Here is a 23,726-nt window from a genome sequence, read left to right as displayed (position 1 = left end):
ATGAAGACAGTTGCCTCAGCATCTCCCAAGTGAGATTTACAGGGGTCTGTGTGTGCTGAGTGTAATTATGCCTGTGAATGCTGAGGCAGCTCGCTCCTAACGATCTCTTTCTACTTAAAAAGTAATTACAGGTTATACGACACGATGTGCGCAGACATAATCACTTTTTGATCTTTATTGTGAAGACTGCTGTTTCCACTGTGGGGGATGTTGGGAAATAGGCTAGATGCAAGGGGTGAATATCATGCAAATGTAACACCCACTGACCTAACAACACAGACTTCCGCTCCTTTTCTCCAGTTTGACTTTACTTACAGTACTTCTATGACTCCTATCCTATATCTTGGTAAGATACCCCTTTGCAATGCCAATTTAAAAGCTGTATATGGTCGCTGCATTGCTGGCAGGTGTCAAGACAAACTAATGCTTTCAAAGTAAAGTTAATTCACACAACACAGAGAAAACATTTTTTTATTCAAAGTTAAGCCAAATGCCCTAATTCACATAAAATACTGGAAATGTTTAGTCAATAGATAATAAACGCTCACACCTCAAGATAAGACAGGAAAGATCTATTTGAACACAGTATAAATATGTAAGGTGACTGGCAGAGGCTAACCAGATGCAGTCAAGATGACAGAGCCCTTTATTCAACTGGAGAACAGTAAGATATGATTGTCATCATGCTCCAGTTCCTAAAGCAATAACAAAACCTGAAACATCTAAAGCAACCTATCACAGGAAAAACACAATCAAGTTCATGCGTCTCAAGAAGTAATATTGCATAGCTAGTATAAAACACTGTCTGTGTCTGTGTTAAGATGGTGCCAGTGCTGTGCTTTCAATTGTCTCTGTGTCCTCTAGCTTTGCCTTAATGCACACCAGGTATGTTTTTCAGTCTGTCTCTAGAAGGCTGCAAAGGGAAGTCATTATAAGGGTGTCTAATGTGCAGCACACTTACAATATAGAACAGAATGCACAGGTCCTTCTTGTGCAGTCTCAGATCTGCAGATAAGTCCTCATATAGGAGGGGGAGGGAGGTACATTATCCAAAACCCCTAATGTTGATGTCCTGTTCCTCTCTTTTAAAAATTAAAAAACCTGCTCCCCATCAGTTTAGGATTTTTCATCCAAATGAGGTTTACTGGATAAAAACATGAAGGAAATTGTGCTCCATAAGAGAGGAACAAAATTGTCAGCAGAAAGAGGTCCAGGATCCTGAGAACCCAGCCTGTCCTTTCCAAATTCAGCAGACACACTGCAGACAGAGCGAGATATCTTTTGACATATTAAAGACAGGTACTGTGCTGTGGTTAGGATGCGGTCTAGGTGTGGTTAAGATCCTGCTACTCAGCTTTCAGGGTCTTCACCATGATATCAACCTCTGAACCTTTCCATTTAGTCCTCTCAGATTCGAATGTGGAAGGTGCTGCAATCAGAAGAAAGTGACACATTGATAACCATAATTCCTGTAACATGGAGGTTGCAAACTGTAAAGTAATTTCTTGAGGGCATACATCAGTTGATCGAACTACAACTACGGATAGAAGCACAGTGGCCAGAAACACTTTACATTTTAATGCGGGTCAATGGAGGTGGCTCAGTAGGACAATGATGAGGGCAGAGCCCCAGTAAAAAGGCAAAGAGTCTGGACAAATCAGCTGAATAAGTAAACAGGGAAACACAGATATGAAGGCAAAGCTCCAAATATAAGTTACATACAGTAGTGTATTCACTTTTCCCCATAAATGACAATGCTACTCTTCCTATGTATGATTGACCTCTGTCATATCTGGTGAGTGTACATGTTTCTGTGTAATTGTCATTAGGAAGCATTAGACATATCACCTATATTATATTGTGGGAATACCTTAAAAAGTCAGGAGCCCTAGTAATCATGTTCTCAAAGTCTGCGAAGGAGAGCTTGCTGTCCCCGTCCAGATCAGCCTCTTCGATGGCCTTCTCACACACCAAGTTGACCTCTTCAGGGGTCAACTCCTCCCGTGTCAGCTTGTTTAGAGTCTTCTCAAGGTCCTCTTTGCACAGAAAATTATCCACATTGAAATCTGCAAAGTATGATTATCCAAGTTAGCTACATTTCATTTCACCACCAACAGCCATATTGGGTAAACTGGGTATTAATTTAAAGAAATATATTTTTATTATCTCAAGAAGGATGGGTATTCTCATATAAAGCTCCTTTACTCTGGAACAGACTTCCTGTTTCAGTAAGGGAGGGTGACACCATCTCGACCTTTAAGGCTTCATTTTAAACTTTTCACTGCTGTGGAAATATGTGTCTTTGTGTAGCATGATTGCGTAGCACTGAGTGCTTGAGTGGGACAACATTTTATTACACTAACTGTCTGTATTGAACTGCATATGATGCTTATGGTACTTATGGTAATTGTTCCTCTACATTCTTTGATCCTTCTTCCTTCTCTCTCTCTTCAAAATAGGATCATAGAATTCAGCTTATGATCTACACTTCTCTGCATCAACAACCATCTATGGAGAAGGGGATTCCACACTGAATTGTTTTCCTTGGAATTTTTAATTGTCTTCTCTGAGTGTTGGATGGTTTAGGTGCAGTTTAATGGGCATACTGTCTATGACGTCCTCTGTGACATTGCTTGTGAAAAGGATTATACAAATATAATCTCATTCAATAATTACCATATATTTTGAAGGCATATATGGCCTTCAGCTCTCTGGGAGCCATTTCACTAAGGACAGAAAACATGTCAACAAAATCATTAAAGCTGAGGTTCCCCAGGCCATCCTCTGAGAAAGACTCCACAATCCTGTTCCGGAAAGGGTTCTCCTGAGGACAGAGAGAGGGGACACGGATGTTATTATCTGTTAACATCACAGATGGAGGACCATGTTGTAGTACATAATGTACAAAATGTGCAAATGACATTTCTTTAGAAAGGAAGTAAGTCTTTGCTATTTCCAGTAAAGTTGCTGCATGTTCAAGGAGGAACTACTATACTTTTGTTAGGTGAAGTCTGGATTTGTAGAGAAAGCATGTGTACAATGTGTTTCTGTGTGCGTGTGTTTGAACTAGTGGTGGGCCGTTATCGGCGTTAACGCGCTGTGTCTATACTACGCAAGCTATGATGACTTTCACCTTGATATTTTAGCGCGGATGTATACCTAGCCGAATTGCACTGTAGGGGGCGAAAACGAGTCTTCGAACCTGTGTGCATGCCTTGTGTATGAAATTATCACATTAAACGTGACGTGCTAACATGGATGCAGCTATGAAGCCGCCTGGTTTGTTTCAGGGAAAATGTATTTTTAAGAAGCTTCCCAATGGAAACCTCGACAAGACTGTTTGCACCTTGTGCTATGCGGAATTCGTTTACTGTAGGAGTTCTTCCAGTCTGAAATACCACCTAAACGCAAAGCATCCCTTAGCTAATGCGGAAGATGCCGGGCCAAGCACTGATGTAGCGCAGGGGAAGAGTCGTCGTCAAACTACGATGTTTGAGTGCAACCGAGGCAAGCCCATCAGCACAGCTCTATCAGCCAAGCTAACTAATCTAATAAACAGTTAATAAACACAAGTACATCTTATTGAACATAATTTATTTTCATCACCAATTATCATAGTAGAACAGCTTTCTCAAGCAGTTTGTGATGCATTTTGGAAACAGGAGATGAGCTCCTGGTCTAATGCGCCACCGGGCTTGAGAAACCCGTTCTCAAAGACTTACCTTTAGTCATTATTTGGGTAGAACACATATTCTGAATGCCTTCGGCGGAATTCAAATGAGCCATTTTAATCTAGATTAATCTAGATTAACGCCAAGATTACAGTGAGATTAATCTAGATTTAAAAAAAAGATCTATGCCCACCACTAGTTTGAACACAAGTGTTTTATGCTGAGTGCAGTTTTTAACATAGAAAGTACATGTTCTCTAGGCTGGTTTGCAGGTGTCTGTCACATCCGCCCCACTCCCTAGGTCCTGTCTTTGTCAATTGTGTTGTGTTGTGTGTGTACTCATCTATCCTCTCGTTTCAGTGTCCCCTACCTACCCTACCTGAGTGATTGTCCTCCCCGGCTCTGATCAACATCACCTGTTGCCAATCATGCCCCTGTGTATATAGCCCTTGAGTTTCTGTCTCTCGTTGCTAGTTCATCATTGTACTTTAGAGTCAAACGTCCCAGCCTCATCTTTGTATCTTTTTGTGAACCACAGTAAACACTTTTTTTCTATATTTGAACACTACGAGTTGTGCAGCACCCATCATCGTTACATCGTTATCGTGTCTATATTTTCTCTCTCTGGAAAACTCACAGAAAGCTGATGGAGGTTTTATATCCACATTTTATAATCAGCTGACTCATCACATCCTATAAAGACCAAAGCTCAGAGAGTGGGTCAACTCTGAGTCTGGCTGCATGATGCACCTGGGGGAGAGTGGGCAGAACAGCTTTTTGCTGCAGAAACTGCATGATTCAGACCAGTGAATGCAAAGAGGAGTTTTCCTCTATGGTAGTAAAGCGGCATGCTTTCGAAGTCAAGTCACTTATGTAATCTAAATTACCTGGACCTACAACTTAGTATGTTGGACAGACTCTGGCACAAAAAATGGTGGAAGTGTGCAGTGAATCACTTCAGCCTTCTCAAGAAAGCTCATTAAGATGCTGGGCCGGAAGGGGGGAGGATTAATGGTTATGAAGCCTGTGAGGACTTCTGTGTCCTTCTGTGAAATGTGCTGTCAGGACCTCATCATTCCTGGCTTGAGTGGTCTCCATCTTCCTCCACCTTAAACAGCCTCCCTTTATAGTCCATGTAACCATGGGACAGCTTCACAGGCTGGGCCAATTATGTCCCCCACTAGGACACATTATGAGACCTTGCAGAATCTGCAACCTGTGTGCGTGGGTGGGTGGGGGGGACAGTATACAGTATGGGCGGCCAACCCTTTTGTACAAAACCGCATTCTCAATTAAGTGGTTGTCTCCACATTTTAATGTAACAAGAGGGTTTAGGTTGCAAAGCTGTATGTCATGGTGCATTCACTTTTACAGGAACACTGAACTCTCTGCGTTGAATAAACAGTACTAGCGGTCATTAATATAAATACAAATTCTACCCCAAATAATAAAAATGCACATTTGATTAAAAATCGCACGTAGACTGGAGGCCAGAGTTTAAATGTTCCATTGATATTCTAAAATTGATTTATCTGACTCCAGAATTTTTGGAGCGTCAACTGATTGTGTTGCAGGAGACCCCCAACAACAATACAATTGATAAAGATAACACAAAGATCATCCACAATGAGGTCACTCAGCCTAACCACAGAGCACTTTGTCTTGGCAATAGTATAATACATTATTGATAAAACTACAGTTTATAAAAATATCCATACATTTAACTCTGGCATTGCTACTATCAGCGCTAACGGTACTTTGACATCAGGGTCATTGGTGTAGTCCATTGGTACTAGATGTGGGGCCAGTTCATGGTATCTGCCATGTAACCTGGAAAAAAACAAGCAAAAAAAACAAAAAACATTACATATTACATACAGTATCTGCACCTCTTTTCATTCAAATAATTTATCGCCTGTCAAAAAATAAATAATGTGCAAGACACTAAATGACATAAAAGTCATTTAGTTATCAAGCCTTGATCACATCTATTGAGAAAAACCTGAAAACCAGATTGTAACAAACCAGAAGTCTTACTCCTGTATAATATAACCTGCCGACCTCAGTACCCAGGGACAGCTACATTCACTTAGTCCTCCTTATCTCTCCACGCAGGAAGTTGTAATCCCCATACAGGCCAGCAGCTAACATGCAGTAAACACCAGGATGTGCAGAGATCCAGCAGCAGGCAATAACCAAGTGATTTAAGAGGGTCAAACACACAACATTTGTCATGGAAAGGAATCTTAGAGAAGACTGAATCGTAATTGTATAATATCATGTACACATCACTCATTGAGATGTCAATACCATTAGAAAAAAAAACATAATTTATTTAGCCTTTGGAACCTTTGGAAATTGTCTTGTAAAAATGTATTGTCAGTGAAGGAATGGCAGACATCCCAACCTGAAGAGACTCATTTCCGGGAGCTGGCTTATCTCCACCCCCGCAATCCGGACGCATGATCTACCCCCTCAATCAGCACGTACCCCCCCCCCTAGACGCAATCAGGACGCACAATATGCACCTTTCTCTATCAGAAATGACCATTGGACAGTCTCTCGTCGATCTAAATACAAAATCCCAGATTTCCGGTATATTGTATAGCATTTGCGGGCGTCAGGGAGCCGCTATTGAAATGCGGGAGACTCCCGGAACTTCCGGGAGACTTGGGATGTCTGGAATGGACATTGTCAGTGATATGGATGATTCAGAGGAACCAAGCCTTTAAACCCTGTCCATTGTCTCTCACTCCCCACAGAGAGCCTTGGTAGTATGCCAGGAGGAGAGGGATAATGACTCATTCTGAGCAGAGAAATAAAGTACATGGACCGATGTTGCATGGCAGGCCAGTACACAGTCACGATACAACAGATGCAATATTGGAATCAGGACATTTGAACACCCTTCCCCATGCGCATAAAACATATGTACACTGACACACTCACATACATAACTGCACACAACAAATATACATTTACATTTAGTCATTTAGCAGACGCTCTTATCCAGAGCGACTTACAGTAAGTACAGGGACATTCCCCCGAGGCAAGTAGGGTGAAGTGCCTTGCCCAAGGACACAACGTAATTTGGCACGGCTGGGAATCGAACTGGCAACCTTCAGATTACTAGCCCGACTCCCTCACCGCTCAGTTATCTGACTCCCTGTATATACATGTACTGTATGAACACAACACGTGTGCACATAATACACACACTTGTGCACATACTGTGTAAACCAGTAAAATACAGATGCAAATGCATGGAGTCTTAATCATCTTTCATCACTTTCATTTGTAATTACTTGAATAAGTCTAAAAGCGATGTTAGTATGTCACTTGAGCAGCATTGTTCTCTGGTACATTAGATCAGCACACTCATCCAGCGACCCTGAGATCCTCTGACCCGTGGAAAAACCCTTCCCTGTTCCTTTGTACCCATGGTACTGTTATTCATCTACAAGGACATTGGTCTTTGAGGATGACCCCACTAAGTTAAACTCAAATAAACCTGTCAAGATTGTGGTGCGTCACTGAGACTGCGTCAAATGATATACCTCCTTATGACCATATATTTTCTGACTATATATATTCATAAATGATAGGTTTCTTCATTGGAAGATTACTGCTCTTCATTTATTTTAAACTATAGCACTACCAAATTTTCTGCTCCGATCTCAAAGTAAACATTTGATATAATTCAAAGAATTTTCAAAATAAGAGTTTCAAATTTGGAATCTAATAGAAATGTACAAAAATAAGATTGAATGCGCCAATGTCAAATCCCCCCTCTTCTTTAACCTTGCCGGATGGTGTCACAATACTGTATACTGTAGATTTGTGCAGCTGGGTACAGAATCAGAGTGTTTTATGAAGGTCATAAAGTGCAAGACTCCATTAGGGTCTCTGGTAATTGTCCATTTGTTTCCAGTGCACTGCTGGCCTTTTTATCAAAGCCAATCTCAATGTCTTTGAAAAGGAACAGTCACTAGCTGTTTGTTACATATAAGCACAAAATTATTGTTAAGCTTCAAAGATGAACTGATGTGATTATTTAGATTACTATTATTTCATATGATTAGGCACTACTACACTGTTTGTAGCAATCCAGACTAAAAATACATCTTCAGTAGCAGCAATGCAGCACTTAAAAAAGAAAAAAATATATCTGTTAGCACGTTACAATATCTAGTTCTAGATAAATTAACCAAAACGATCCTCAAAATAGTTCATGGACATTTTTGTATCTGATAAGCCATCCAACTTATCCCAGGGCAGACCTGTTTGTTAAACATGTATGTAGAAGGGAAGGTGGGGCTCACCCAGACTGCCCTGATGGGTACAAGTGCTCCTCAGATTGGTCTGTATGACAGATCCTGGAGGCAGTGGGTGACGCAGCGCTCTGAGACAGGAGATAAAAGCCTGTAATGGCTTACTTCTGAGGAATATGCAGTGGCTTTAATGGACATAAGAAACTAATACATTAGACATCTCATTAACCCCATCTCTTCCTTTGTTGCAATCACTTTGCTGTGTCTCGCTTACGGCAGGAGCTGGTGCTTGGAATGTGTCCAAATCTGTGAGCCATAGGCTGGCCATTCAGTAATGGTTCTCATTTTATATGGGAAAGTACTGCAACTAATACCAACTACCTACTAATACTGTACATACCTAGCTACCCACTAATACCTACCTACTATTACCTACTTACTTACATACAATATAACTTACACCCATTGCAACACAAGCAACCTTCACTTCATTTATCCCTTTTAATTAATGTTATACATTTTCAATAGATATAAGAAAATGATATCAAATTAAGCATGAGGCTGAGGCTGATACAATGTGCACATTCTAAAGTAATCACAAGAAAAGATCTACTTTAATTTTAGCAGACAGTCCCAACTTAAAATTATGTTCCAAAGGACTGTCATTCTTAGGTTTCAGTTCAGAGTTTCAGCGTTACAGATCTCCAGGAAGGTGGGGAATGTGATCCCACCCCAGGTGACACGGAGAGCAACAGTGAGGTCAGAAGGTGACACGATCTGCTCACATTATTAGGGGAAATATACCCTGCTAAACCACAGTAGAACCTTCCAGATCATAATTTAACATAATTTAACACACAAACTGTGAAATGTGAAACACAATTTCACATTGCAAAGCCCTTTTTTTTAAGAGCTTTCTCAGCAACAAAAAACTCCCAAAAATACGATAGGCATGTGTACACTAGTATACTCGAACACACATACACATATATTCACTCAAACACATTGTCCTTTGCCTTAGCATTTACTGTTGTGCTCGTACAATTCTTGTTTCATTTGTTTTATCTTGCAGCCCTTTCCCCTCAAGTGACTTTTGCCACTTTCTGCCATTGTAAATAAGAATTTGTTCTTAATGGCTTGCCTGGTTAAATAATGGTTGATGAAATTAATAAAACACTATCACACACACACACACACACTATAAACAGCATACATATATTTGTATAACATGTTATACAAGGTACATAGGTCCATGTACTTTAAGAATGTTTTGTTCACATAGGTGTGGAATAATTAATTTAAAATTTATAATAAAGAATTTCTTTATAGGACCCACTAGAAATCTGTCATAGGGAGCAGGACCAATCTTTTCAATGTACCTGTGGTTGAACTTGAACACACACAAACACACGTACTGTAAACACAAATACATATATTCCATCATATAAGCAACCTGTCTATCATATTCCATAGGTATAAGTAATGGATGCTTGTTTGAGTAAAAAACACATAAAATATAGTGGAATCAATATCTGTGGCAGAATCTAATTGTATTTACAAGTCTGAAAGGGGAGTCCCTCAAGTTCGATAATGTATTGTATAAGAGAACATTGGAGAATATGACAGAAGCTGTTTTATTGCATGACAAAGGATAGTACTGCATATGGATGATGCTAATTATTCTTAAATATACTTATTGAATGATGTTACTGTGTGTCTTCGTTGTAAAGTGTCAAAGAAAAGCAAGTCTATTTTCATTACTGTACATTTAAATATTTTAGGTTCCAAGAAGTAATTCATTCTAGACCAGCAAGTGTTGTGAGCCTTACCCTTGAACATTGAACAGTCTAGTACTAAGTTATCCTAAGATATTCAGGTTATTGTTGAAAGATTTATTTGAAAATAAAGATTTTCTTTTTATTGAATCAATCTACTGATTGAGATAGATGACATCTGTAAAATGTTGCCACATTTTACATTTATGATATATTATAATTATATTACAGACAACAGGAATTCACACTTTATTAGTATTAGTTAAATTTGTATCTAGAATCTCCATCGGCTAGAATAAACATGCCACAGTTAATCTGATTGTGTGAGTAGATGAACTGTCCTCGTTACAATTGTATTATTTGTAACAGAGTATGTAATTATCACCTCTGCTCTGTCCATTTACAGTACAATCAGAACCATTCCTAAATATTGTCATACTGGATGTTTTTTTTCCAGCCATGTATGGCGGAGGAAAGAAATCAGTTGACTTTCTGATCTTAAAGATCCTGTAAAGTAAATTCCATGTTTTGCTTCTAAGTACATTATATACATGTGAAATGAGTTCCCGAAAGCATGTGCAAAGCGCTAAAACTTTGTCGCACTGAAATGTGGAGTTAGACTGAAGAACAGTTTCTCTTCCGTTTTCAGATCAGGTTTTAATGGGCGGAGCCAAAAAATGCCCTATCTACGTCATTTCGCCCCATCTACGTCAGATCACTGAATGGCTCCTCCTGCTGTACTGTTATTCTAGCTTACATCAGCTAGCTAGCTAGCTTCAGGATGTCTCCCACCACCCGCAACTGCATCTTCCCTGGATGCAAGAACTCCAGCTGCGCTGCAACGCCATTTAAGTTCCCTGTTGATAATGAAAGGAAAAATAGGCGGATAGATTTTGTGAAGAGCCACGCTCATGGAAAGCTTCAGATAAACTCCAACAGCCGCCTCTGCGCCACTGACCATTTCACGGCGGACAGTTTTAACATGGACCAGAGACAGACGGGGTTCACCAACACACGGCTTCTCTTGCAGCGCGGAGCCGTACCGAGCATCACCCCCCCGGCCGTACATCCTCCAGTCGCACCTGAACCATCTACCGCCGCCAGCAGTTCATCACTCAGTTCTGTGTGCTTGTTATAATTATACTAGATAACTTTTCCAGAGGTATCTCTGCTATAATTAGTGCAAACCGCTAACTTGATATTAGGCTACTCGGTGTAGAATGATAGTATTTTGGTGAAATGGTAGCTAATGTGCTAGAAGTAATTGGAGAGCTCACTGTCTGCTGTCTCTGCTGTTAATGTTTACTCATGTGTTACAGCTCAGGGGAATATTTCATTTATATGCATCTGTATGTTTCACTCATTGAACAAATATTCTAATTCTATACTGTTTTGTTCGGCTTGACGTAGCGTCCATTATCTGGTTCGTAGGTAGCTTACTTGAGAGAGGGGGCCGAGCTTCAGCTCCTTCAGGCGACACGCCCCCCCAGTCTCAAACAGAGAAGACTGCTGATTTTCTTACGATTTCAAAGCCTAATTTAACATACTTGTCAGTGGGTTTTTTCATTCGAATTTGGATGGGTAATTACATTATTCTGTGGTGTGGTGAACTTGAAACTCGTTTTTAATTCCACTTTACAAGATCTTTAATCAGAAATCCAAAATGTTTAGTTTTGACAATCATGAAGTTATGCAGGAAAGCAATACAAGTGAACTGTTAAAGAAAGGGAGGCTTGTACACAGAGTAACTAACTACAGCTACGACTTAAGTGGCTAGTTTTGTCATTTATGCAGGTTGTATAGAATTAGTTTGAGGTTGTGGTTGGTTGTTGGTGGTTTAGTCAATTATATGCTTTGCTGCCTGCTGTCAGACTGCTCCAGGGGGAGATTCTGATAGAGCCACATGAAAAAATGAAGCCCTTGCGGAAAGAACAGAGATTGAAATTGCGTCTGGCTAGAATGTAATCTATCTCTATTGAGGTAACTGGCCGTTACAAGGTGATCAATGGAATAGTCTGTGAGCTATGTAGATAGCATAGTTAAAACACAGTTATCAGCAATTATAATACCCTTGACTCATTTATCTCCAAGGTATTGGTAACAACATCTGCAAACAAGGACAAAAACCAGGGACCTTACTGTTTCTGCCCTTGTTGAGGAAAACAAATTTGTCAAGTGCTACAGTACAAGTTATGCTACAGTTGCTACAGCAAGTGCTACAGTTCTTACCGTAGGATTTCTTTGCGTGTGAAGAAAGTGCAGTCCTGCAAGAAAAAGAGAGCAAAGGGTCAAAACAGAACAAAATAAAATGCATCAAGGAATTTTATAGTGATCTACACTTATACTTACAAACCAGTATACCACAGGTATAGTGGTAAACATTGACAACTTAAAATAACATGAATGATCATGTGGCTGTTTTGTTTGAGTTGTTTGTCTACAGAAAGCTGTGTCAGAGTATTGTCACCTGTCTCTCGCCACAGTGACAGGTGATCCAGGGGAATATGATCATGGTGTTGTCTATGGCTATCCATGCCACTGCACAAACAGTCCTGCTGTGGGCACCGTCTGCTCTACAACTCCTTATACTTCATGTCAATACATAGCCTCCACCCTCCCCCTCACTGTAAGCAGACAGCTTCCCCGCCATGTCAGCCAGCCTCTGGAGACAGCTTTATTAGCCAGAGATTTAGCTTCCCTGTCTACCCTCTTCACTGTTGTTCTGGCATTCCAGTTTATGCAAAACCAACATAGGAATATCTACAAGGCCATCCAAGCAGCTTTGGGATTTATGTGCATTAACATATGAGTATAGCTAATTTCTTATTAGTTTGAAATATAAGGACATCATGATTCTGTTTGCTGTGAAGCCAAGCTACAAATTATTGTTAAATAGAGCACTGAATACATTTCCACCACTCTTACCTTAAGTCCTATTTACTTACTAATTATTTAGTCTGTGAATCACTCCATTCAAAGTCTGACACACTGAAAGTTCAGTGCTCTGTGTGCCATACAGACCCATCTCTAGTCCAACACAAGTTAGAAACTACTAGTGTCTATACAAGTCATATTGGTCAGGTAAGTATTTTGATCCCAGTGTAATCATAATCAAAGAGATGATATTATGATCTACAAGGACTCCAGAACGGCACAGCCAGTTTTCAACATGCTACAGTTTGATGTAAACTATGTGTTGTATTGGGAAAGGAAACTCAAATTACACATTGTGTAAATACTTTTTTGTAAACTATGGTAATAATATGTGCAGCATCTAACATTTTAAAGAGCAGGAAAGAAACATACTACAGGTTAAGACCTGTAGAAGTAACCAGAACCTCTTGGGGTTGAGTTATCTCTTGAGGATATAGTTTCAAGGCATGTCATCAGAGGCTTGACATTAATAATTAACTTGTACCTAATCGCATGACAAACCTGTGCAGAATAAGATGTTGTTTATTCACAGCCCCAGCAAATGCAAGATCATTCCAGACAAATCACAAAATTACAAGATTATCTAGTTTATAAAGGAAATATTGTGTGTGAGAAGAGACACAGCCATGTCTATTAGAGAGTAAACTGAGGGATCTGTATAACAGTTTAGCCATTATGTGGCTGTGAAATGGGGAATGTGACGGACTACTCTTTCTGCAAATATTTATTGTAAACCTTTATCTGTAAAACTGCCCATTATATTTAACAACAAACCGCTCAGATTAGCCTTTGCACGAAATAGTCAGGTTATTTGGATTTTACCAAATGAAGCTTTTAGGGAAATCTTTGCCTACTGCCGTTAAAATAAACTGTGAAATTTTACCGGTCAAATATTAATCTTTATTGAGACAGTTAACCACATGTTAATAAGGTGAGAAATCTAATGGCTGTTGTTTGTCATTATAAAACAGTAAACAACCGTATTGCCCACAAATGTTATCCTAATAGGTGCCATCAGAAATGCAGTTATAGCCGAAAGAGCTACTCGTTTCGATGAGGCTTGTTAAATACTTGCCAAGTATTGTGAATTGTTTTCCACAATACTGTGGCTGTTACTTGACAAATTGGACATAGTTGAGGGCTTGATTGACACCATTGCAGCAGCCTACATTGAACATAATCTTCATTTTCACTTAAAAATAAGCATGTTGCGGATTCTTACCTGGTAAGCATCGAGCTGTTCATCAGTAAATATCGTTTGCTTATTACCCATCTTAGCCGAGTAATTTTCCTCTTGAATAGATTCATCACATCGGAAGTTCGATGCGTATGCTCAATTCTAGGCATTTAGGGCATTTATACAACGCGTGGTCAGTCAAGAAAAGACTGCATACAATGTCAGGATCGACTGACTTGCAAGTCCTCCAACAGTTGGTGCGTTCACGAAAAATATGCAACGTATACAGCCTATTTAAAAAGTAATAATAGAAAGTGAATATACAGTTGAATAGCTGGAAGTACGAGGTCCATATTGCAGTCGAGTCGCTGATGCCTAGGTCTTTTTTTCAGCACCGGCTGCTGTCCACTGCCACTACTGTAGGCTACATGCGAGTGGTCCACCTCCACGAACATGCGCTATACTTGTGTCATAGCCGAGGTTACTACCAGAAGGTGGCAACCGTCTTACATACCCCAAACGTGCAATCATGTATCTTCGTGGTTTGAAACCATCTACAGTGCACCTACATATGCGCAATGAACAGTTTCAGTCCAAGTTTGAGCTTCCCAAATTATGAGTTGGCCTAGGCTGTCTCATTTTCTTATAGGCCTAATTCTTTATAGTCTACAAACCCGCTCATATGTTTATGTATTAATTTAACATTTATTCAGTTATTTTAGCTTCTATTCCAAACATTCAAAGCATAATATCACACGCCCTCCCTTCAAAGCCACTCCCAAAAAACACATGAACGCGCTGCCCCTTCAAAACTGCCGGGAGACGTAGGCCGAATCCCAATACTCTGTCTTAAGACCGATATATGCTTCTGCGTTTTTCGAAAAACGGACACATGGGAACGTCCTCGTCTCCGTGGAACGCCCTCTACGAGCTCTCCGTCAGCCCTCGGAGAGCCCCGGAGAGCTCGACGTGCACCTCCTGAATTTTCTAACTATCCGTCGTAATTTCGGAGAGCTACGGAGAGCTACGCTGTGATTGGTCAGTATTAAGAACCGCTTGCGTCAGGGGCGGGGGCGGGGTTGCCTTGATAAACAGGACGAACAGAATCCTTTGACCGCCATTGCTGTACATTTTTACAATTCATATTTCAGCTAAACAGTACATGTAAATCAGCATCTGAATTAAAATGTGACGAGAAATGGGCAGTGTGGTTGCTGAAAATGTGTGTATTTTATTGATGAAACGGCTAATTTGTAAATTTGCTCCGACTTCTCGATAACCTAGGTAAATAAACACAGGGCCGGATTAACAATTTTCTGTGCCCTGGGCAACAAGGTTTAAGGCATTTTTTGGGCCTTTATTTGAGCGCAAAATAGTTTTTTGAGCTTTATGTAAAATAAACATTTTACAAGCCGTTTTTCAATTGGTAAAATCTTGTTAGACAATAGGTAAGAAAGTAAAAGCTAGCTGGCGTCAGTTACTTGTAAAATTCATAGATAATGTTTAACTGTAAAATCTCAATCAAATATGCACACTCAAATATAACATTAGCAATAACGTCAGCAAGTTTGAGGTGTATGCATAGGCTAACCATTAAATTAGCAGCACATTTCCTGTATTTAACAATGATTAAACATGGATTTACCTGAAAGTGATGCACGGGCACCATCTCGCAGTCTCTTTCTTTCTTTTTTCCTTCCACTGACTCCTGTTATCGTTTTAAGCCCATTTTAGAAAAGTTGACCTAGCCTACTGTCAAAGTTCGTCAGCCCACTGAGGGAAGGGCACCCACAGCGAGCTTGGGAAGTTGAGTGTAGCCTATTTGTTTTGTTTTGGTTTTTTTTTTGGGGGGGGGGGCACCATCGTAACTTTTTGTGAGCATTTAAATAGGCTACATCTCTTGTTCTGCCTGTTTTGTAATATACGTGTCTAATATTTCTATACTAAAATAATATCGGTATTAGAAGTATTATAACTATGATGATTTTTCAGTTGGCTATTTTTTGGTGCCCCCTCAGGAGTTGATGCCCTACGCACTATGTGCGTAGGGCATCAACGTAGTGTGCCGCCACTCCCATTACGCGTAGTGAGCGTAATGGGAGTGGCGGCACTGGCTACTAGACTACACAAACACTGTTTTTGACGTGATTTAACATAACATTTTGATCGAACGAGTTGTAATAAAGTACTCACATTAAGGAAAGTTAGGACTGCGTTCATAACGTGATGTAACATTTTAGTTGACATTGTCCAGGGCCCCTTAGATGTCATGTGCCCCTGGGCAAGTGCCCAGTTGCCCAGGGGTTAAGCCGGCCCTGAATAAACACTCGACGACGACTTACAAAAAACCGTTGCGCCACCTACTCTTCTGGCGGTGAATTGTTTTCAGCACCCACAGCCTACGGGGGAGCTCCGCAATTCTATATATTATATATAAATACTATCAGGGCCGCCTGGGCTGGAGTGGGACCCATTTTCAGCCCGGCAGTGTAATGGCCAAAGCCAGCCCATCCCCCATCAGGGGCCGAGCCATACGTTGAACAATCGGGGCTTAACCCGAACCTAGAACCTAGTCAAGGTTCTGATGCGAGGTGAAATCGGAACTTCACATGAATGCGAGCGCGCATAGCGCGCAAGCGCAATTCTTTGCACTAATTTCTGTGCAAAATAGTTTTTTGAGCTTTCTGTAGGCTAATATAAATATTTCGTTGGACTCAAATTGTAATATTTTCTGGAAATTACAACCCAAATTTGTACCTGAAAGATTCAGGGCTTTTGAGAAAACATATTTTTCCCACCCTTGCAGGAACCTAGATTTATGAAGTGACAGATCTTTCTTTTTTTACCTGTCTTTTTCAGTTCCTCCTGGCATCTTTCCCCCATCCATTTTATTGGGTGTGCTTTGCCTTCGGCAAGGGCACAACCTTTTTTCTCTCACATATATTATTGGGTGTGCTTTGCCTTCGGCAAGGGCACAACCTTTGTTCTCTCACATATATATTATTATTATTATTTTTATTCTTTTTGCCCCCCTAAAACTCAGTCAATATTTGGCCTACATAGACAACGTAGGTGTCAAAAATTTCGTCTTGGTAGCGATTGAGTTGCTTCTATTGGAATTTACGTTCCGTTGCATGGTTTGGGCTTAAGTTAAATTTTTGTGGCGAAAAGTGAAGCTAACGGTGGCTAATTTGCTAGCCACAGTCACTGACGTTACTAACATCACTACGTCACTAACGTCACGAAAACACGCGTGACTACCTTTGGCAGAACATTCGTTTTGCATCTGTTAACTTGGGGGATAGCTAGGCTAACTATAGCTTTACTGCAAGGCAGCTGCAGAAACGCCACAAGAAAAGAGGCCAGGGTGATAAATATTTACTCATTTTACTTTGTGATATGACACACAATTGTGATGTGTCCGATGTTAGTTTCCTCAAGGATCACAATGACTCTTGCTTAGAGACTTGTTGCTCTTGTGGTTAGTGGTAACTGATTAAAATTTTTGTTCTCGCTGTGATATATTGTTTTATTACTGTTGCTTGCTTTTTTTTCCACAGGTACACTTGCACTTATAGCTGTTCATGTTGTTTAATTGTAACTTGTTTAACTACATGCTCTTATGGTTCTTCCCTTTGGCACTTACTTTGGTTGTTCACAATGTGTGCTTCATGTTTTGGCTACTCACAATGTTTTTTGGCTATCTTGTTGTTATGATCAGTGACCTATGCACTTTGTAAAGCTCTCTCTTGGAAGTCGCTTTGGATAAAAGCGTCTGCTAAATGAATAAATGTAAATGTAAAATGTAACTGTGTAATGTACAATATAAGCTGATATTATTAAGGAAGTACATCTACTTTCGGAAACAGTAGTCTACTATTTCACTGAAATATTAGCATCATGACATTAGCCTGTGTTGCCCGGGCAACACATACTACAGTGGTCTATGATGTATCTGTTTTCAATCGTTAAAATAAACATTCCTCACATATACATTTTCGTTGTAGGATTTATTCTGACATTAGTAAACGATTTGTTGGTGAAATTACCATTACCTGTCGTTTCAAACCAGTGTAGCTCACTGCAACGCTGTAGCTTACGCGAGACACACTACAAAAACATCTAGCTACAGTACACAGCTGTTTAGGAAGTCAAACGGCGACAGAAAATGTTCGGCACTACCCTTACTTAAATCAAAAGTCTATCTAACTACTAACCTGAACTTCATTGCCACAGCCTAAACGTTGTCAATCTGTTCATGAAAATAATTAATTTCAGCCTAAACCATACAACGGAACGTTAAATCAAATTCAACCAACGAAATCGCTACCAAGACGAACACAGCAGTAGTCTAGTACTGTACTGTAGTAGTAGAATTTACCGGGGCAGCTTCTCCACACAGGGCTATATCGCATTTAGCGTTGTTACTGACAATGATCGCTACCAGTGAGCTTTTTATGAATGAGCGATTTTCCACTAAATAAATGTCAAGCTTATTTACGTTTTGGGGGGCATATTTTCAGTTAGCAGATGGTACTGTTTGAATCGCGATTCCATCTTCTACTGCCGGGTAACGTCGTAGAATAATCTTCAAAGGGGTTGTTTATTCATGAATGAATGCAATATGGGTAGGCTAAATGCCTGAAAATATCACGAGAAGGGACAACTTAAAAGGACGTTTAAGTCATAGAGATTAGGTCCATTTTTACACCGGTCTGCCAAATGTATTCGTTTTGATTCAGCTATGAGGCTGCCTCTTGCAGGGGAAATGAGAAGACATCATATTTCATTCTACACTTCACTCGTATTTTGAGTTGTAAATGAGCAGCAAAAAAAAGATGCTTTTAAATCTATGTAATCTTTATAAATAATAAGTAGGCCCGATGCATTTTTATATAAAATATACAGACCCCTGTGCAACCGACGCAAGCAAGCACACCCTACAATTTCCCCAGAAATTGTATCCTCTCTAGTTCTTTTTGCATCAGCTTAATCTTGCTAACTCCACAACAATAAATGATTGTTTAGGCTTGTCTCCGTGGCAACAAACTTGGTACACGCACTTGTGTTTGAGAAAGAGAGCATGCGCGACAACTGAAAACGGCACTTTTTAATCCACGGTCTGATCATGCGTTTATTTAGATTAAAACCTAGTGTAGCCTATTAGCTTACTTATCAGTCACAGTAACTTAACACATGGTTTTATTCGGTGTGTGAAAAAAACTAAGAGAAAGCAGGCGATCTGCTGGGCCAATTTATGAGCGGGCAGAGCGGCCCACCGTGAATTCTCCCGATTCTCCCGATGGCCACTCCGGGCCTGAATAATATTAATAAATGAGCAATATTTTTGGGGGTGCTATCGGGGTGCTTTGGTCTTTCTTGGGGGTGCTGAAGCACCTGCTAGCCCCTCCCTAGCGCCGCCCATGGTTTTACCTAAACTCCATTAGCAGCACATTTGGTTTGATATCAGTGCATAACACTACTTGCTTTGGAGACGTCGATATACGGAACTGTAACGAAGTGGTGTCTCATTTCATAGGGCTATGTAGCCAGTGGCGTTTTGATATGTAAAAAATTTGTGGGGCACAAACCATTTCAAAATATAGGATACATACCAGTAGGCTATATGGGGCGCCGTTTGTAAAAGGTTGCACGTCCGTTATCCTGCTCATTTTTCGCACATTTACCCAAAATAAATGCAGCAGAATTTTCAACTGTCACTTTTTAAAACATGTAGAGGGAAATTCATCTAAATACATGTCATAACTTATCCAGAGCAATGTTCTGCAGTATGCAAAATAATAACAATATTGTATAGAACTGTTAAATCTAAATGTTAAATGTTACATCTAAATGCTAAATGTTAAATGTTAAATATTTATTTAGAAACAAGCCAATAGCCGAGCTCCTGGCAGTAGCAGTGCACGCAGCACGGCCCATACCTGGATCAGTGGGTGCAACGTGGCTTACAGGACTCAAACATGGCTAGTTCTTTCCAGTTAGGAGAGATCGAACGCACTGTTATGGCAGGTGTAAGGGCAGCATTCCAAGGTGCAGGTCCACCAGCGGTGCCGTCCACATCATTAATGGTAAGTTGTTAAGTTGTTTTATTTGAACTTCTTAATGCACTTTGGAGGAAGTTACATTACCTAATCCTAGCTAGCTAGCTAAAGTTAGCTAACATTTGTCAGGGTGACTCAGATGCTAAATCGCTCATTACAGTACCTTAAAACCCTTCAAAGACAATTGACGCTTGAGAAAGACAAAGCGTTATATCTCCCGAACCGTACATGCCAGAAATTAATGGCTGTGTTGTATCCCCTTATTGGTGGAAGGTGGAACGTAAGGGAGATACCCTTTGCAAATCTTGTAAGGACGTAATAGTTTGTGAAAGACCCAGAGAAACACATATCCGACGAGGCAAAATCCTGGACAATTTTGGAATCCCTGCCGGACGCATTTTTTAGGTCTCGAAAATAGGACATGTCCGGGTAAAAGAGGACGTCTGAGGCCTGTTACATAAAGCGAGTTTACCGAATAAGCCAGACTTACGTCAGTTAGTCGGACTCATTTCTAGTTCATTCGGTTCCATAAAGCTAGCTCAACATAGTTCGAACTCGGTTACTATAGCAACTTAGGCTGCGAAACTAGTCTGGTCCGGCTAACTGTCAGGCTTAGCGTGACTTGGTGCTTAACCATACCTTCTTGTAACACTGACCCAACGGGAAAACAATGATTTACCACGGATATTCTCATTTTCTTATTCTCATCAGTTCAATATGTTCAACATTGATAGAAAATCTACTTAAATAGCCTACATAGGCTACAACATTTAGCCTAATGCATTAAACGATGATAAACAATGAGTTGATACTCGCCACGTTAAACGTAGCCTATGGCTTGCCTAGTTTGTGATTTCAAATGTTTAGGCATCAGGCATAGGCCTATCTCAATCTAAATGATCTGAGTATAATTAGCATAGCTGTATAGTTGTTAACAGTAGTATACAATTGCAAAACAAACCTAAATCCATAGGCTACATCTATATCCTCCATTTTCCCGACACAACCATGTTAAAAAGTTAGGCTACTGGGTAATGTATTGATTAATAGTAGGCTATTTATTTAAAACAATGTCAAAAAAGTAAATTTACATGTGTTTAGAGGGTGTCTGTTTTTTAATCAACGAAGTAACTAAAGGTCTAAAAAAGGACCTCGACCTACGTAGCCTATCGTTCACGTCAATCATGGTGTGTCGTTTCATTTTGATGAAGCGGTGGATGAGGGAGCTATCATAGTACAAGGCTTAAAGGGAACGTTCTTTCTGGAAGAAGTCACGTGGCCGTGTGCATTGCTTTTGCCGTGGTGGATTGTATGATCCATGTTTTACCTCTCTGGCTGCTTAAGAATAGGGTGCACGCGCAATTAGCTTGACTACTTAAATCTGACTTGAATTAGTAGGACTGTGTGAGCTGAAATTGGCCTTTATGGAACCGCTTTAGCCCTGCTTGACTTGTTAAGCTAATTCAAGTCTGGTTTGGGACTTTAAGTCCAACTTATTTGAGCGGCCTTTATGGAACAGGCCCCTGGTCACCCTACCTTATTTGTATGTCCCAAAAACTTTTTCACACTGGTTTCAAGACCTGGAGGCATGCCAATATAACAATGGTATTATGTATTTCACCATAATAAACAAATGTTTTGGCTCTATATGAGCAGAGGCGGTCTTAACATAACAGGCATAAGTAGGCGGCTGCTTGGGGCCCCCTACCAGCGGTCGTAGTAGGGGGGCCCCCAACCAACCTCAAAAAGAAAAAGCCCCTTATCATCATGAACGCTTCAAAAGCATGGTAAATTGTATTAATATTCTTAAGAAATACGTTGAAACGTTGAAGTAGTAGTTAAAATGTCCAGTTCATGGTTATCTGTCGTGTCCCTACACCCCCCACTTTCACAATGAAATGGACTAGTCCGTAATGGTGCACGACACGAAAGATAAACACAGTGACAGGAGGACTGGAAATTACACAGAGACGATTCAGAAGCAAGACAAGAATAAAAGCAAAATGAAACGAAATTATCCAAGCGGCTCAATTAAAAGAAAAAAAAGAAAAGACGCAGATAAATATTTTGAAACGCTGCCAAAGATGACACACTTTTTTACGGCTACTGGGGATACAGACAGGAACGTCCAAACCGCTGAACATGACGCTACAGCAGCATCAGCTAACTGTGAAGTGGCGCTAGGTGAGGATAACGACGTAAACCAAGACAATGAAGAGGACATCATGTTGTTGCCGCCCGCCGTCGCCGACAGTGTTATTAGGGACTTTAAGCAGTGACGTTAGAGGGACGGCTATGGTGTCCGCTAAACATACCATGGGGTTGCCGTAGAAGTGGTATTCGACTATGACTAAGCAACATTGTAACTCTCAACGGCTACTTAATGCGCAAACCGATGTTGCTCTGAACATTATTTAAGCTACAATATGTCTCTTAAAATGGCCCGGGAACACTTGTTATATGCTTTAGATGACAATTTAATAACGGAGGAGGAGTTTATATTACTCTATGACACGAACAGGTCCAGCAATTTAGATTTGCCGTATAAACAGTATACACCTTTTAATTTGGTTGATATGGAGGACGATGAATGCCTTGCAGAGTTTCGGGTGAGAAAACTGACATACCACTGCTGGTGGAGGCTCTTGGCATACCCGACGAGTTCGTCTGCGAGCAGAGAAGTGTGGTGGCTGGCACAGAGGCGCTCTGCATGCTACTGAAGAGGCTCACATACCCATGCCGTTATAGCGACATGATGCAACGATTTGGGCAGCGACCAGTACCAGTCTTGTGCATGGCAACAAATTGCGTGCTAGATTTCATTTATGATGTTCACCATCGCAGAATTACCGAGTGGAACAACACTATTTTAAACCCAGTTGCTTTGCAAACATATGCTGACTGCATACAACAGATGGGCGCACCACTGGACAACTGCTTTGGCTTCATAGACGGCACAGTACGACCTATCGCCAGACCAGGAATGAACCAGCGGGTGATGTACAATGGCCACAAAGAGTGCACAGCTTGAAATTCCAGGCAGTTGCCATCCCAAATGGCTTAATTGCCAATCTACATGGTCCAGTAGGTAAGTTCCCTGACTTATGTGACAAAGTGTTACAGAAAAAAAAAGTTTAGGCCTACTCCTAATGCTGAGTTTGATGTAATAAATAATACCTTTTTTTTTTGCAGAGGGAAGGAAACATGATTCTGGGCTTTTAGCAGACTCTGGTTTACTACCTGACTGGAACGGCATGCAGTGTCCCCAGCCGGCCATCCAATGTGCCTATATGGAGATCCTGCATATCCAGTGCGTGTCCACCTCCAGGCTCCATTCAGAAATGTCAATCTCACTCAGATGATGGCATTCAACAAATGTATGAGTGAAGTGAGAGTGTCTGTGGAGAGGATGTTTGGAGTTTATGGGCTTTAAGAAAACAAAAAAAATTGGGTTGAGTAGCGTAGGTAAACTGTACATTGTATCTGCTTTATTAAGAAATGCACTCACTTGCCTGTATGGTAATCAGACATCCACATTTTTTAAATTGGATCCTCCACACATTCGGGACTATAGAGTTATTTACTCTGTCGAGTGCATAGGTTACCTAAGGCTAAAGCCTTAACCCACAAATCCATTGAAATAAATTACTAAATTTTATACACCTTTGACATTTTTATGGTATTAGTGTGAATATATATAATGATAAGATTGTAGTACAAAATTGTATTTAATTGTTAATGAAGACATGTTATAGTAGCAAGACTATAAGATCTCACCTTAATAAAGAGCAATGTCCAGACATGTAAGTATTATATTTTGTTTTATTATTAAACAT

The 23,726-nt window shown here is 40.3% G+C and overlaps 1 protein-coding gene across 3 annotated transcripts; it reads right to left on the bottom strand.

Annotated features, from left to right (window-relative positions):
• Positions 1 to 498: 498 nt before the first annotated feature.
• Positions 499 to 22,540, bottom strand: cib2 (calcium and integrin binding family member 2). 3 transcript variants are annotated; one of them, XM_067234087.1, is made up of 6 exons: positions 22,518 to 22,540; positions 11,947 to 11,981; positions 5,390 to 5,501; positions 2,677 to 2,824; positions 1,871 to 2,066; positions 499 to 1,429 (listed from the first exon to the last, which is right to left on the bottom strand). In XM_067234087.1, the coding sequence occupies exons 3-6, from the start codon at positions 5,456 to 5,458 to the stop codon at positions 1,408 to 1,410; spliced, it is 435 nt and encodes a 144-aa protein (XP_067090188.1). In that variant the 5' UTR covers positions 5,459 to 5,501; positions 11,947 to 11,981; positions 22,518 to 22,540; the 3' UTR covers positions 499 to 1,407. The 3 variants fall into 3 exon arrangements, with proteins under 3 accessions (XP_067090188.1, XP_067090187.1, XP_067090186.1); XM_067234086.1 differs by lacking the exon at positions 22,518 to 22,540 and adding an exon at positions 15,474 to 15,551; XM_067234085.1 differs by lacking the exon at positions 22,518 to 22,540 and adding an exon at positions 13,874 to 14,173.
• Between the last annotated feature and the right edge of the window lie 1,186 nt (positions 22,541 to 23,726).

Source organism: Osmerus mordax, chromosome 4, assembly GCF_038355195.1.
Source record: "Osmerus mordax isolate fOsmMor3 chromosome 4, fOsmMor3.pri, whole genome shotgun sequence".
Classification (NCBI taxonomy): Eukaryota; Metazoa; Chordata; class Actinopteri; order Osmeriformes; family Osmeridae; genus Osmerus; species Osmerus mordax.
The sequence above is the reverse complement of the archived record's forward strand: the minus strand, read 5'-3'. Positions and strand labels throughout refer to the sequence as shown.